General features: G+C 41.2%; 2 protein-coding genes across 4 annotated transcripts; one reads left to right on the forward strand and one right to left on the reverse strand.

Annotated features, from left to right (window-relative positions):
* Nucleotides 1-3,245: 3,245 nt before the first annotated feature.
* LOC120108435 (elongation factor 2-like) lies at nucleotides 3,246-8,946 on the forward strand. Of its 2 annotated transcripts, XM_039122044.2 has the most exons (4): nucleotides 3,246-3,345; nucleotides 5,862-5,916; nucleotides 6,007-6,094; nucleotides 6,213-8,946. In XM_039122044.2, the coding sequence occupies exons 2-4, from the start codon at nucleotides 5,914-5,916 to the stop codon at nucleotides 8,651-8,653; spliced, it is 2,532 nt and encodes an 843-aa protein (XP_038977972.1). In that variant the 5' UTR covers nucleotides 3,246-3,345; nucleotides 5,862-5,913; the 3' UTR covers nucleotides 8,654-8,946. The 2 variants fall into 2 exon arrangements, with proteins under 2 accessions (XP_038977972.1, XP_038977971.1); XM_039122043.2 differs by lacking the exons at nucleotides 3,246-3,345; nucleotides 5,862-5,916 and having other exon boundaries at nucleotides 6,001-6,094.
* A 2,624-nt stretch (nucleotides 8,947-11,570) lies between these two features.
* LOC103710550 (uncharacterized) lies at nucleotides 11,571-13,469 on the reverse strand. Of its 2 annotated transcripts, none has more exons than XM_088717654.1 (5): nucleotides 13,302-13,469; nucleotides 13,000-13,215; nucleotides 12,728-12,907; nucleotides 11,935-12,603; nucleotides 11,571-11,850 (listed from the first exon to the last, which is right to left on the reverse strand). In XM_088717654.1, exons 1-5 carry the CDS (start codon nucleotides 13,375-13,377, stop codon nucleotides 11,780-11,782), a joined length of 1,212 nt encoding a protein of 403 aa, XP_088573780.1. In that variant the 5' UTR covers nucleotides 13,378-13,469; the 3' UTR covers nucleotides 11,571-11,779. The 2 variants fall into 2 exon arrangements, with proteins under 2 accessions (XP_088573780.1, XP_008794540.3); XM_008796318.3 differs by having other exon boundaries at nucleotides 13,000-13,224.
* Nucleotides 13,470-16,997: the final 3,528 nt, after the last annotated feature.

Genomic DNA, 16,997 nt, shown 5'->3' on the forward strand with positions numbered 1-16,997 from the left:
GCGCAACCCGCTTGGAACCTAAATCGGGCTATATTATGTATGCTGTTGATTTAAACTGAGCCATGAACCGAGGTTCAAGGTTAAGACCACCTTGGCTCCACAAATGTAATCAATTATCACTAAGTGAAGGTTCAAATCGAAAGATACCTACACCTATTACATAATATAAGATATCCAACATTTTGTTTTGATTTCAAAATTATCTAAAAATTAATTTTTGTGGGGGATCGTTAGAAAAATTAAATGCGCATGCGGCCATCTTGGGCCGCGTGCGAAAGCGCCCGTTGGCGCCCGCTGTGTTTTTTTTGAATTAAAGGTGGGCTGGCCGCATCCGCATTCCGCGGATGCGTGCCAGCTCTCTTTGGCCTTCGCAAAAATACTCATATGCCCCTGCACTAATATCCTTATATATACCTCTCAATTTCATCCTATTCAGGAGACGAAAAATTTTAAAAAAAAATTTGAAAATTTTTTTTTCCTCTTAGCCACTTCTGATTTTCATTTTTGCAATTATATTCGGTTTATTTTATTTTTTTATTTCATTCTTCGCTGTATCTACAAGTCCGATCGGATTCGATTTGGCTTCTTTCGATACGTACGAAAGAAGAAGTTTAGGATCGTCGTATCTCTGAGGAGGATTGCCGGAAGACCCGTACGTGGGGGCAAACACTTCTTTGGGATAGCATCTACGCGCTTCGACCGGCCTTCAATCAGACTATTTCTTCTTACTTTTGTTTTAGATTTAATATTAGTTGATCTGTAGAATTTACAATTTTATGATTTGAATTTATTAAATGAATAAATTTATTTTGTGCTAGAATAGATTTCTTTTATGATAAAATAGATTTATTTTGATATCGAATAACATATATATATATATATATATGATTTCTTTTAAGAATGTATATTAATGACAATTATTAGATTTATTTGCTTAGTTAGATGATATATTGCTGCCAGAACTCACCATCAATTGCCCTACCGCCATTAGAGGCAGTGCAAGTAGCTCTGGCTAGTCCTTGTTGGCCTCCAAGATCGAAAAGCTCACACTTAAGACCACCTACAACATTCCCCTCTCTTCTTCTTCCTCTTCTCACTCTTTGCTCTCTCTCCCCCTCTCCCTCTCTATATCGACTGTCGTCGATGCGGTCAAGCGCCACCCCCTAGTCATTGATTGACCCAAAACCTCTCTGCCTTCTCCCTTCCTCCCTAGTTTCTCTTTTCCCCTATTTTTCACCCCCTACGGCCGAAATCACCACCCTCTGTCACATCACCAATGGGTCACGGCCACCTTGCCGATGAGAGCCCACGGCCCCCTTCTCCTACCCTCCTCCTCTTATTCTCTTCCTCTCACCTGATGGACATCGCAGGGCCGTCCCCTACCCCCCCCCCCCCCCCCACACACACACACTAGAAGATTTAGGGATGGGAAAGGAGTAGGGCTGTCAACGGGCCGAGCTGCTCGGGCTCGGCTCGGTAAAAGCCCGGCTCGAGCTCAGCTCGTTAGTCAAATGAGCCCGAGCCCCCGAGCCCGAGCCCGAGCAGCTCGCGAGCCCAAATGAGGGCTCAGTCCAATTAACAATCTAATTGGGTCACAATTAAACTTGGACTTAACCCAATTAAATGTTATTTAGCTTAATCAATTTAAATCCCAATCTGATTGAACTCAGTTGGATTTAGATCATACCCAACCCGAGCTAACCCAAATTCATTTAATTTCTTTAAATCGAATTGGATTGGTTCGGGTTCGAACCCAACCTGTTAACCCGAACCCAACCCGTTAACCCTTTTTTTTAATCTCTTTTTTTTTTTTTTGGTTTCTCCAGAACCTTCCCTGCTTCCAAGTTCCAACCCCTCCTTTCTTCTTCGTTCTCCTCGTCGGCTCGCCCCCAAGCCCGAAGCTGATGCCCCCCTCCCCTCCGACGACGGCTATGATGAGGACGACGATGATGCCGATGCCGTACATCTGATTCCAGCTCTCCGAGAAGCTCCGCCGCCTCCTCCTCTCCCTTCTCTACCCCTGATGACGATGCCGAACACGGTACACCTGATCCAGCTCTCCCTTCTCCTCTCCAGACTCCGGCTCTCCCTTCTCCGCCCCCGATGACGACGCCGTACTCCCTCCCCTGCGGCCAAGCCCGCGGTCGTGCCCACGGCCGTGCCTGCGGCCGACGCCCGTGCCGGCGGTGCTCGCGGCTGCCCCCTTCTTTCTTCTCTTCTTCTTCTTTTCTTTCTTTCTTTCTTTCTTTCATTCTTCTCTCCTCCGAGGCTCCGACGAACAATGGGGATGGGGCGGGCGCGGACTCGGGCAAACGAGCCTTACAAGCCCAAGCCCGAGCCAGGCTGTACCAAGTGAGCCTGAGCCCGAGCTCAATACAAGGCTCAGTACCGAGCCTGAGCCCGAGCCTAGAATTTTCTGGAACAAGCCAAGCCGAGCCCGCGGAGACCCAGGCTCGGCTCGGCTCATTAACAGCCTTAGAAAGGAGAAGAGGAGCAAGGGTTTTGGGAAGGATTTGGAAGAGTTTGGTGTGGAAAGTGGTGGAGAGAATGGGAGACGAACAACATAAGAGAAATAGGGGACATAACCCATCGGATCCATCCTGCTATAACCTATCTCATGACCCAATCAACCTTGAGATAGATATGGGGTGGATATAGGTACAAAGTTTCTATGTAGTGAGTATGGTAATAGCCTATCCAACTGATACCAGAATGTTACCATCCTTTTAAAGTCTCAAACGAGGAGCAACTGGGCCCAACTCATTGCAAATATGGGCTACCTCACTCCTGCACATCAATAGTTGCATGTGATCTAATCTCTTTTACATCTACGAGGACTCGTGCAAGCATGTGTTTACTCTTGTATTGATTATTTGTTAGGTAGATCTTGGATGCTTATACAGAATCAAGAAACCTAAATAATATTTTTCAGCTAGCCATTTTGAATAAGGTTCTAGGTTATTATAAATGGTATCAGTGTGAACCATGAGTCGATCGTGGTGTTTGTATTAAATTTGAATGGTTGCTAACACATGCGTAACCCGGTAACCTGGCTAGCTGATAATATACATCTATTGTTTTTAATTTCTCCTGCATCTGAATCGTGCTTGGAAAACTACGCGTGCGTCTAAGAAATCATTAGGGTTTGTTTATCAAATGATCTGAGCCGTTCATATCAGATCAAACAATCACGTCTACCGGCATGGGCCCAGTCCCTCTATAAATACGCAGGCCCCAAACCTACAATGTCCACATTTTTTAATCGCCGCCGCTCCTGGCTCTTTCTCCTTCCGCGTCCGCCTCGGGGCTCTCAGCCCCTTCTTCACCGCTCACCATCTGAATCAGGTCCGAAGTTTTTTTTCTCTCCTTGCTTCAATTCTCCTTTCTTTCCACGGTTTTATTTGAATCTTGTCGTTGTTTCATTTGATTTGGAATGACGTTCGTTGTGCTTGGAAGGATCTATATATGGATGCTAATCTTTTGGCGATTCTAATCAGTCTTTGTTTCTGTTCTCTCTCTTTCTCTCTATTTTCTTTTTCGGCGAAGAACTTTGATCATTTTGGTCGATATCAGTGCTCATGGTTAACATGTTCTAGTATCTTGCGATTTTTTTAGCCGCAGTAACTTTATTTTTTTTCATTGATTTATTATTGGTTGGCTGTATTTGGTATCGTATGCTGTTTTGGTGTCGTTGACATAAATGATTGATATTTTGTCTGTGGGATGATCTATGGAGCTGTTTATATGATCATTGTTTCTCTTGTTTCCTTTGTTGTTCCGATGTGTTTTTTGAAATATCCGTGATGCTATTTCTAGTTGATTTGTTTTTCTTTTTCATTTTTACAGATCCCTTATACTGGTTCTTCCAACTTGTGTTAGATAAGTGCAGTTAGATCATGGGATCATGAATGTTATTTTGTGGCCTTTTTTGAAGGGTGTGAACCATGGAACTTTACCTTTATTTTTTATAAAGCAAGATCAATAGAACCAAGTAGAAGATTCAATGGAGCAAAACCTGTGATCATATTTATCATTGCCTCCTTCCAAGGAAAGAATGGGTTGGATTTTTTTTTGTTTGAAGTTGTGGGAAGGGGCTGTGGTGGAAAGAGATGTTTTCTTGTTGGATCATCCTCACCTCTGAAACATTTTTATTTCGGTCTATTTATATTTTAATCTTTATGGCTTTTATTGTGTTAATGTTTTCTTTGTTTGACAGCATTATGTGGATGTATGAGTGCTATAAAATCTTGCAAGTCTTTCTGGGCAGTCTTAGAAATTGCAAGTTATAGATGATTCTACTTTCATGAGATACAAGTTGCCATATGTTTTGTTCATGTTTTTGATTTATAAGTTTTGATTTAAAAACAATAACCAGCTAAGGCCATAGATTTGATACGATGTTAGAGGATGGAAGTTAAATTATTGCATTTTCAAAATCAAAGGTGAATGCCATAATGTTTCATGTATATATCATAGGTGGGTTACTAGAAGATCCCAGATTTAACAAAAACTTTAAAGAAAGCCCTAGAGATTTGAGGTGTTTAGAGGCCATGGCAGCAAGCCCCAGATAAAAAAAACTATCTCCTATGACTTTCGGTGTGCTATTTTGGTATCATTGCTCAATCATCAGAAGACAGTGACCTATAGCTAGATCTGGAATAAGTTATCACAATCATTGCCTGATTCTTTTCCTGAGAGAAGAGTTTGATCTTCTTGTTGATAAAACAAAGCGGTTTTGACACTTCATTCATTAAAGGCAAGATGGGTTTTACCCTGATCAATGATCAGCTTGTCTTTGTTGGAGTCAGGGCATGCCATCCGGTAGATTCAAATAATGATTTAAGTGGAATTATTTGCCTCTTTGATAAGAACGATTTGGCATAAAGATCTCTTCGAACTTTTTTCAGGAGGAGCTCAATTCCTACACTTATTAACTGATTTCAGCATAGAACCAGATTCTTGCCACCTTTTCAATCAATTAGAAAGCGTATCTCTTCATTCAATTGGATGTGTACCCTTTGCTATGACATTCAGAGTCTCCAGGCAGCAGTAAGATGCTTGAGATTCCCTTCTCTAGCAGTTCTCTTACTTTATCACAAGTTCCCATGTCTTCCAAAATTCCTGATTGACACCCTGTCTTGCCACCTCATTGCTGCCTTCCCCTGAGGTGGTGGATGGCTCTTCTTGGCTTATGAGGTTGTTGTATCATGATACCATCCTTGAGGAGGAAAAACTGCCCACCTCCCTGCTGGTTGGATGGTTGCTGGACTCTACATAAGCTAATGAGTTATTAAAGAGAAAAGAACTAGGTGCAGCAATTAAGTGCTGATTGAAGAAACATTGTTTGTGGTGCCTTCCTAAGGTAGAGATTAATCTTAGTTTTTTGCATTCTTAGCAAAGGTTCTAAGGTTTATCTAGAAATCTCTGTTGTCAGAGTAAGTGTTATGCATTTAATATTTAATATGTAGTTCCTCATATTTATATTATAGGTTTAGATCTCCCTAGGTCTTGAAATATCAGAGGTAATGCTGCCATGATGTAAACGTTGCACTCCATATATTTCAGTAATCTATTTTTCAATAAAATATTATATGAATGTCGCTTAGGCGGTTTATCTTTTAACGTAATATTTTTCTCAACCAAATGCATGATTACTAAATAATGAATAGAATATCAAAGATTAAAATACATGAATATACCTTTTGTTTGATGTGAATTTGTAGCACACTGTATTAATGTTCTAGGGATGTGTTGTGGAGGCATTATATGGTATCTTTTATTCAATTGGAGTGTTTTTTTTGTCAATTATCCGATCATACTAATATTACGTTGGCTGAAAAATATTTTTGTTGATGTTACAGGATTTTTCTTGCACAACTGCAGTTTACCTGTTGACTTTTAACCGCATTCAAGATGGTATTCATGCCAAACCACTATTTTAATCATTGTTCACTTAATTTTTTTTACCATATTCTAACTGCTGATGAATATTGTTGGTATATGCAGGTGAAGTTTACGGCAGAAGAGCTCCGCAGAATTATGGATTTCAAGCACAATATCCGTAATATGTCTGTCATTGCGCATGTTGATCATGGTGTGATGATAATCTTTTTCTATTTTCTGTTTTCAACCATTCTGTCAGAGTTCTAAAAACATCAAACTGCGAATCCTTGAAAGCATTGGTTAACATAAATCTCTGATGAAATATGCAGGAAAATCTACTCTTACTGACTCTCTTGTGGCGGCTGCTGGTATCATTGCACAAGAAGTGGCAGGTGATGTGCGTATGACTGATACACGCCAGGATGAAGCTGAACGTGGCATCACGATCAAGTCTACTGGGATCTCTCTCTATTATGAGATGTCTGATGAGTCACTAAAAAACTACAAAGGTGAAAGGAATGGAAATGAGTACTTGATCAACCTCATTGATTCACCTGGGCACGTTGACTTCTCTTCAGAGGTCACTGCTGCTCTCCGTATCACTGATGGTGCACTGGTTGTGGTAGACTGTATCGAGGGTGTCTGTGTTCAGACTGAAACTGTCTTACGACAGGCTCTTGGAGAAAGGATTAGGCCAGTTTTGACTGTCAACAAGATGGACCGCTGCTTCCTTGAGCTCCAAGTTGATGGAGAGGAAGCCTACCAGACATTTCAACGTGTGATTGAAAATGCCAATGTGATCATGGCCACATATGAAGATTCTCTTCTTGGTGATTGCCAAGTTTACCCAGAGAAAGGAACTGTAGCTTTTTCTGCTGGCTTGCATGGTTGGGCTTTCACGTTGACCAACTTTGCCAAGATGTATGCATCCAGGTTCGGAGTTGATGAGGGAAAAATGATGGAGAGACTCTGGGGAGAGAATTACTTCGACCCTGCCACAAGGAAGTGGACTTCCAGAAACACAGGTTCACCCACTTGCAAGAGAGGATTTGTTCAGTTCTGCTATGAACCTATCAAACAAATTATAAGTACATGCATGAATGATCAGAAGGACAAGTTATGGCCCATGTTGCAGAAGCTAGGTGTCACCATGAAGTCTGAGGAGAAAGATTTGAATGGGAAAGCACTGATGAAACGTGTGATGCAGACCTGGCTGCCTGCAAGTACTGCCCTTCTTGAAATGATGATCTTCCACCTTCCAGCTCCAGCAAAGGCACAGAAATACCGTGTGGAGAATTTGTATGAAGGCCCTCTTGATGACATATATGCAAATGCCATCAGAAACTGTGATCCAGATGGGCCTCTGATGCTTTATGTCTCGAAGATGATTCCAGCATCGGATAAAGGTAGGTTCTTTGCCTTTGGTCGAGTCTTTTCTGGGAGGGTAAGCACTGGTTTGAAGGTCAGGATAATGGGGCCTAACTATGTTCCTGGTGAGAAGAAGGATCTGTATGTTAAGAGCGTGCAGCGAACTGTTATTTGGATGGGTAAAAGGCAAGAGTCCGTGGAGGATGTGCCATGTGGAAACACTGTTGCTTTGGTTGGTCTGGATCAGTACATTACAAAGAACGCAACTCTAACCAATGAGAAGGAAGTGGATGCTCATCCAATCAGGGCAATGAAGTTCTCGGTTTCACCTGTTGTTCGTGTTGCTGTGCAATGTAAGGTCGCCTCTGACCTACCTAAGCTTGTTGAGGGCTTGAAACGACTTGCCAAATCTGATCCCATGGTGGTGTGTACAATTGAGGAATCTGGTGAGCACATTATTGCTGGAGCTGGAGAACTGCATCTTGAGATCTGCTTGAAGGACCTGCAAGAAGACTTCATGGGCGGCGCAGAGATTATTAAGTCTGATCCTGTTGTGTCTTTCCGTGAAACAGTTCTTGAGAGGTCTTGTCGTACGGTGATGAGCAAGTCTCCTAACAAGCACAACCGTTTGTACATGGAGGCCCGACCTTTGGAGGATGGACTTGCTGAGGCTATTGACGACGGGCGTATTGGCCCCAGGGATGATCCCAAGTCCCGATCCAGAATCCTATCTGAAGAGTTTGGATGGGATAAAGAGCTTGCAAAGAAGATCTGGTGCTTTGGGCCTGAAACCACTGGTCCTAACATGGTTGTTGACATGTGTAAGGGAGTTCAGTATCTGAATGAAATCAAGGACTCTGTGGTTGCTGGGTTCCAATGGGCTTCAAAAGAAGGGCCATTAGCTGAAGAAAATATGCGAGGCATTTGCTTTGAAGTCTGTGATGTTGTTCTCCATGCTGATGCCATCCACCGAGGTGGCGGGCAGGTTATTCCAACTGCAAGAAGGGTTATATACGCTTCCCAGATGACTGCCAAACCTAGGCTTTTGGAGCCTGTTTATCTTGTTGAAATTCAGGCACCAGAACAGGCACTTGGAGGCATATATAGTGTTCTTAATCAAAAGAGAGGTCATGTCTTTGAGGAGATGCAGAGGCCAGGTACTCCACTTTATAATGTCAAGGCTTACCTGCCTGTCATCGAGTCCTTTGGATTCTCGGGCACTCTGAGGGCTGCAACTTCTGGTCAGGCGTTCCCACAGGCTGTCTTTGATCACTGGGATATGATGCCTTCTGACCCATTGGAGCCTGGGTCCCAGACTGCAAACCTGGTTGCTGATATTCGCAAGAGGAAGGGTCTCAAGCAACAGATTACACCACTCTCTGAGTACGAGGACAGGCTATAAGGAATCCAATATTGGAGACGTGTTTTGGCTGGTCTGTCTTAATTTTTTTTCCTTAAATGGTTTATTTGGTATCAATTTTTTAGTCACTGAGTTGTGCATCCAGGCAAGTGGCTGGGGTGCAGTTTTCAGTGAGGTTCCCATTTATCTTTTGGTCAGAAAACTTATAGTTGGTTTGAGAGAATTCTATTTTGGTACTTTTTTTCTGGCATTTTAAGCCAGAGTTGCTATATTGATTTTACATGACTGGAAATTTGGGGATTAAAATTCAGAATAATAATCACAGTTATACTATATATTTGGAGATTATGTGTTCATCCTTTGTTTATGCACTTATTTGATGAGTCATCTGCACTTAAAATCGATTTATCTGAAAGATGTAATAGGATTTATTTGGATGGCTTAGTTGCTTGTTATACTTGCTGCAGTTAGTAATATCCAATTAAATATACTATTCTGGATCCCTCCCTCTCTTGTGCTAACATTGTAATTGCTGTCTCCGTGTTTAGCCTTCTGAGATTTTGGTATGTGGAAGAAAAGGTTGTCTAATTGATATATAATTCTCAATTCAATGTAATCATATCGCCACTTTGATATACATACTGCAGATGATTTGTTCAGTTATATTAACTTGTGGAACATTAAATCCTTTTGTCAGTGATCTGACATTGCTAAGAAATCTTACATGTTTCTAATTACTATTCTGACTGCTGTGCAAGCTTCTTTCAAGGATATCTTTGCAATGTGATGGCAATGTTAGCACATTATTTGAGCAATTCATGATATGCTCTCCTTGGTATATGCACCGGAATCTGTTTTTGGCAGCTTGCTTCATTAAGCAGCAGCTCTTTTAATCTGATACGTCTTCATGCTTGATCTCACAGTCTCACTTGTAATGGTGGTCCACAAAGCACTAATTGAAGCTTTAGTGTGAAATAAAAGAACTTAATTACCTACATCTGCAATTAGTGTATGCTTTTAGGAGGTAAAGCGTTTATTGTGATGCTTACATTCTATAGAGGTAGAGTACCTTGCTACTATGATGGCAGTTTGAGTTGATTTGGTTCACAAGGTTGCTTAGTGATTTAGATCAAGGTACTGACTATATTTTCCTATTTATTGTGATTGTAACAGTGCTATCCAATTATCGAGGAATCCAGCATTCCATGCAAGGACAAAGTACATCAAGGTTTTTTTTTTTTTTTGGCTAGAAGTACATCAAGGTTCATCATCACTTTATTACAGAGAGAATGGCAGTTGAAGAAGTCGATTTGATTCCAGTTCTCTCAAAGGATGAGTTGATGATTATTTTCATCAAAGGATTTGCAGTCGATCGGTTTGAAACTTTATATAGCAAGATTGGTTTTATTAACATGCAATTCGTAATTAGGGAGAGTATTGAAGGTCGTCATGAATTTTCATACATTAATTAATTTTTTAGACGAATGGTGAGTTACTATTTAGCTAGAGTAAGTTTTGGGCTCAAAAGAGTCAAAGTTTTATCTATATTTTCATACTCATGAACCAATCTAGTGGTAAAATAATCTATCTTTTGAATTTTAGATATTGATGTTTTATTTCATTTCTACAAGCACTGCATGAACTTAATTTATCACGTAAACAACGCATGAAGTATTTTGCCTACTTTCCATTATTTTTATGGTGGAATTATGATTAGATGCAAAATAAAAGGTAAAACCGGAATTAATTGATCTAGAATTGATTTCTTGCTACCTCAATGGTCGCACCTGTACTCTATTTGGAGACTCTTGTTTTGAGACTTTGGGAGGTGCATTTCCAATATTTGGACTAGAGGTATTTATCTTAGAATGGATAGGCTGCAAAGAAACTAACCTAATCATGAACATCTCAGGCTCATTGAGAACAAGCTTGTTTGAGCTTAGTTCAGCTAGTAAGAAAAAAAAGAGAAGCTTAGACTTTTTTTTTAAAGCTTAGCTTTTACTATAGGTGAGCTTGAACATTTTAGTTTTGCAAAATAAGTAGAAGCTCAAATCATCTCGAAGAGAAGCTTATATAATGTGAAGTCCTGCTTGATTTCAATTATCCCTTTCATATAAAAAGTGATGACCGAGCAGCTCCCAACTCGGTTTAGCTTGGTCAGTTAAGCACCATTGGAGCGGGCATTTCCTTCTTTTTCTTTCAACAAACTTATAGTTGAAGCCTATCAAAAGATTCAAAACTGATTTAGTATACGTAGTAATTTTTCAGAACTCAGATAGGAGAACTCAGTTTTTGAGAGAGAGAAAGGAATGGAGGCACAATTTCTTGGCAATGCACAATCCAAGCCTGAACTATCAATCATGTCAAATATAATTCATAATTTTATACCTAAAATTAATTAATAATTTAAAATTCATAAGATTTGTGTCAGGATCACTTATAACTATTCGTCCAAGAATCATTAGGTTCAGTTGGGCAAATCAGCTATACCTATCAAAACCATTTAAAAAAAAAATAGATTACTTGCTACTCACTATTTAAAATCTAAATCTAAATTAAAAATCTCTAAACAATCTTAAATGGACTTGAGCAAGCCTTTAGTCTTGATTGAGTCAGACTAGGATCTCCAAATCAGGTAGAGAGAGAATGCTTGCACCCAAAATGAGACCTCTCTCTCAATTTTTTTTTTCTTTTATTTATATATACATTTATTTAATTATTATTATTATTTTATTTTTTTTCTTTTTTTTTTTCTTCTCTGATTTTTTCTCTCTTTTTTTTTTTTCTTCATCGCCCTTTCTCCTTTTCTTAGCCAGAGAGAGGAGGTTTGAACCTGCCCTACCGAGAAACAAGGAAAGGGAGAAAAAGGGGCCTCTAGCCTGGTAACTTTGCCTCCCTCTTCATCAGAAAATAAAAAAAAATCGAAAGGATGAGCAGACAATATTAATATAAACCCATCTAATTACAATTATTATCTCTCTATTTTCTTCTTCTTTCTGCAACATATGACCCATTTCAGTTTCCTTAGTCATATTTACAAGCACACACAAGCATAGAACATATACAATGCCTACTAAATTAACAGACAAGAATTATTATCATAAGCCACTCCAATATTCTGCCACACTCTAAATAATGTGACATGCAACAACTCTACAAAGGGTCTTCTTATTTGAGATCCTGCTCTTCCTGCGTTTGACCTCCTGCGTCCTTACGAGTTTCTTTCTGCTCCCCTTCCCCTGCCAAAATACGACACAGACCGAAACAAGATCAGTAACATAACATAACATAGCCTAACCTAGGTTAGCAGAAAGCTGACTTACCTTTTGTTTGAGTGCTCTCGCTCACCGGCGAAGCACGAGAACCCCCGCCACCCCCGACCAAAGACGTAACCGCTCCGCGAATCTTCTCCACCACACCCGCACCCCCGCCCCTCGCGCCGGATCCTGTCACCTCCGGTCCCCCCTCCGCCTCCTCCTCCCTCTTGTGAAACACCCCCGATATCACCTCGCTCAGCGCCTTGTCCTCCTCCCCCGGCCTCAGCTTCTCCGCCAGGTACTCCCTCACCGACACCCCCATGCCTTTGTCCTGCGCCGCCGTCGGATCCCCGCCCTCCGTCCCCGTGGTCCCGCTTGGCTTCTGCTGCACCTTTCCCTTCACAGCCGTCCCGGCCTCCGCCACCTTCTCGTAGACGGTCGACGCGATCTTCTTGCCGTACTCGGTGGACCCCGCCGCCGCGGACACGGCGGCGGACTTGGCCGCGGCTGCGGTGGTGGCGAGCTTCTCGGTGTAGCTCGGCCCCTTGGGTTCTTCGGTGCCTTGGAGCTTGTCTTCTTCTGGGGTGGGCGCCGCCGCCGGAGAGAACTGGTCGTGGGTCCCGGTCGGAGGAGTGGTTTCTTTAACCTCTTCTTCTTTCTGGACGTGGGGCTGGTCGGAGATGTTCATGGCTTCGAAGGACTGGATTACCGGCGACGTCTCTATCTCCTCGCCACCTATCGAACACATCATCACACGACATACAACAAGAAGCAGCAGTATCTTGTAATAAATCATATAAATGTTCTCTGAGGAAGAAATCATGAAAGAACTCTAAGAGTTTTCTCCCTCAACAATTACCTCTGGTTGGTGGGGGTTGGGTTGCACGGTCGTGGTCGCTCGCGCCGAGTGTTTCAGCCTTTGGAGCAGCAGGGTCCTCTTGAAACGTTGGGTTTATGCTTCCCAAATTGGCCTCCTGTGGTGCCTCTTTGCTCTCTTCGCCACCAATAAACTCTTGAGCCGCCGGAGTGTCATACAGTACTGCATCCACCATAGATAAGAGCTCACACATGCACGATTCTTAATTAATTACTCGAATTTTCTCTGTATAGGAGTAAGGAAGACAAACGTACTGGGAGCGCCATGGATGACCTCAGGATCCTGTACATTCTCTTCATCATTCTCTTCGTAACCTTCTTCTTTTTCTTCATCACTGGTGTCATGATCGTCGTCGCGGCCATGCTCATCACCATGGCCATGCTTCTTTATGTTTAAAGTGTCCTTAATCTTCTTCACCTTGTCCTTCACCTTCTTCAACACTGGCTTCTTGTCGTGCTGGTGCTCCTCTCCTACTTCAACTACAGAAAATAATAAGAAAGACTTATTAACATTATACAACTGTATACATGATTCCATAACAGAGGCTTGAGCTTACCGGGAATGAGACGAGTTCCGGATGGGTCTGGTTGGTAAGTTTGCTCCTGACGACGGGCTACTTCCTCATAATCCATTGCAAGAGAACAATAATTCGAGAGAAAAATATGTGTGTGTGGGAGTGAGTGAGGGAGAGAGAGGGGTCGGAGAGGAGTAGAGAAAGGGGGGGAGGAGGAGATGGGAGTTATAATAAGGAGGGAGGGGATAACTTTCGGTGATCTCTTGACACCTTTGGCCACACGTGGAGGCCGAGCTTGCAGAGTTTAAAGAGACGTGGCACGTACTGGGAGTTCCGCGATGCAGCGAGGCTTAGCCTCGAAGGTGACTACGCTTTCTGGCAACCGCCGCGATACTTTGCATGCGTTCAAACTTGGACCCAGATTCGACCGTCCAGGAGACTCGACCATTGTCATCAATTAGGTTTGAAAGACACAAGAGGTAATATTTGTATCCACTCTTTACTCCGAGATATCTGAACAATGATCTAAGACGGAGGAGCCTTTTAAGCTTAGCATATTTTCTGTGAAGCTAATGAGGCTGCGAATTGGATGGCTGCTTATGTACCTAATCATGCCGATAGTAGTGGGCTGGTGATGCGGAGTTGTACCTGGCACTCCGAGATATTCTATTTATTGATTTTATTAGGTACATACGTACTCGTCAAGTATGATCCACCAGCCTTAATATATATATATATATATATATATATATATATATAAAATCGGGTGGAGCGCGATGACCAAATTTGCCAATAAAAAATTGCCACCTTGCTGAAAATATTATTAATTTTTGTAATTCTTTAACCATTAACATGCATTTAATGGTCCATTTATTTGATCATTTTGCTTTAGTAAAAATGTAATTAATTGGATTTTAAACCTATAAGTTATATCAAAATTATAGGTGTTAGAAACATGCTTCACCATGCCATTCTCATTTCACAGCTAATGATGCTACATCAATCCCCAAATGCCATGATATGATCACAGTGGGACTGATCAACTTTGTTGGGCGGCTACTAATTCTTTTTTTTGATGGAGAGGGAGACAAAGCCATCCGATTTTTATCAAAAAAAAAAAAAAAAGAGTTTACAAAAATTATTTATAAAAATTTTGTAAGAAAGAAAAATATAAAACAAAGTAATAAAAAACTTTTACAAAAAATAGTAGTAGACCTATTAAATTATTCAACAAGTTTAATAATCTCATAAGTAATTTGAAGGATCTCTATATCTTTAATGTACAACTATATAAGCTTTGCATTCTGATGTGAGTCAGTCTTTTTTTTAAAAGATAGATCAATGTCTTTCAGCGTGCAGCGCCAATATTACGAGGTTATTTTCAAGTTTGAGTAGGGCGGTTTCTCATTCAAACCAAGTCATCTTTCCTTTATCACTTATTTAGGTTTATCTATTTTCTTTTTGAATATCTAAAAATTAAACGGGCGAATAAGAGTTAAAAACTTTCTACTGAAAGTTGGTGTGGAACAGAACTCCTTGTAAACAGTCCCTCTTACAGGGTGGAATTAGAATTCATATTCTGTGATCTTTGCCCAGTTGGCAGCTATCAGCTGGATGCCTTCAGGGTTTTTTTTCTTGACTCATTGCCGGCATTTATCAATTTATGGTAGAGAGGGGAACTAGATCTCTAATGCCTTATATCATGTAGTCTTTATGGACAGCAAGAAACCAGAGGTTGTTTGAAGGTAATTCTCTCACTCCATTGCAGCTTGTAAGAAATGTTTTAAGTCACAACTTAATTTTGGATTCCCTCATACTGCACATCCTACATCTAATTTTAGTGCAACGCAAGTTAATTTACCTAGATCTTTGATCCAAACCTACCTTGATATGATATTTATGTATGAAACATACACCTGCTAAGGCTCAAAACTACTTACAAATAATATAGCATTTTTTTTCATGAATATTTTTTTAAAAATTTAAATTTACGTGAATACCCTCTTAAAACACTGTTTTTGCACAAATACCCCTAATATAATTGTTCTTCTAACACCGTTAATAAAAACTGTATTTATTTTAATTAAAATAAATTAAAATTTTGAAATTACTTTTTTATCTCCAATCACGATCGTCTTATAAATATTTTTTTTGAGCATCTACTCATTAAGAATATTTTAGTCATTTTAATTTGAAATCATTAATTTTTTTAATGGCATTAGATGACGTGGGTACATATGCAAAAAGTAAGAATAAAAAAGAATAGAATAATAAAATAAGTATTTTATGAGGCTTAGCCTCGAAGGTGACTACGCTTTCTGGCAACCGCCGCGATACTTTGCATGCGTTCAAACTTGGACCCAGATTCGACCGTCCAGGATGGAGATTCGACCATTGTCATCAGTTAGATTTGAAAGACACAAGAGATAATGTTTGTATCCACTCTTTACTCCGAGATATCTGAACAATGGTCTAAGACGGAGGAGCCTTTTTAAGCTTAGCATATTTTCCGTGAAGCTAATGAGGCTGCGAATTGGATGGCTGCTTATGTACCTAATCATGCCGATAGTAGTATCCTGTGGGCTGGTGATGCGGAGTTGTACCTGGCACTCCAAGATATTCTATTTTTTGATTTTATTAGGTACATACGTACTCGTCAAGTATGATCCACCAGCCTTAATATATATATATATATATGTATAAAATCGGGTGGAGCGCGGTGACCAAATTTGCCAATAAAAAATTGCCACCTTGCTGAAAATATTATTAATTTTTGTAATTCTTTAACCATTAACATGCATTTAATGGTCCATTTATTTGATCATTTTGCTTTAGTAAAAATGTAATTAATTGGATTTTAAACCTATAAGTTATATCAAAATTATAGGTGTTAGAAACATGCTTCACCGTGCCATTCTCATTTCACAGCTAATGATGCTACATCAATCCCCAAATGCCATGATAGTTGGGCACTGGGCCGGGCCGCCCACGGCCCGGCACGGCCCGGCACGAAGCGGGCCGTGCCTGGCACGGCCCGCTTGCTACAGTGCCGGGCCGTGCCTGGCACGGCCTATTTGAGAGGGCCGTGCTGGGTCACAGGGTACTGGCCCGCGGGCCGAGCCCGGCACGGCCCGCTTCGGGCCTGGGCCGGCACGGCCCGTTCTAGGCCCGCGGGCCAACCAGCCCAGCACGGCCCATAAGGGCCTGGGCCGGGCTGGCCCGCGGGCCTGGCACGGTCCGGGCCTGGGCCCGGCCCGGCCCGATAAAAATTAATGCTTCATAAATTTCCTAAAAAAATTAATAAATATTGAAAATTAAGGATTTATGAATATAAAGCCACCTTAATGGTGGGGGGTTTGGCATAGACCCCTACCAGTTTATTAATTTAAATCAAAATGGTACATGAAGGGAGGTTTGGACCTTGGTCTGACCTCTAGAATACAATAAGAAACTAAGAAAGGGCCGAGGTTTGGACCTTGGTCTGACCTCCAGAATACAATAAAAATGTACAATTATAAAAAATTAAGAAATCTTACTAATCATCAGTGATTCAGTGAATCAGTATTCAGTCTTCAGTCTTCAGTAGTGTTTGTATCATCATCATCAGAGGATGTTGTATTATGTCCACCTTTATCTTGAAGTCTTGCCTCAGCATCCAACCAATCCTTGAAGCAGAGAAGCATCTCCACCGTTTCGCCCGTCATCCTACTTCTCTTTTCGTCAAGAACACGCCGACCT

Source organism: Phoenix dactylifera, chromosome 3 (assembly GCF_051530095.1).
Source record: "Phoenix dactylifera cultivar Ajwa chromosome 3, Ajwa_hap1_PhDact_Kaust_v1.1, whole genome shotgun sequence".
NCBI classification, from domain to species: Eukaryota; Viridiplantae; Streptophyta; class Magnoliopsida; order Arecales; family Arecaceae; genus Phoenix; species Phoenix dactylifera.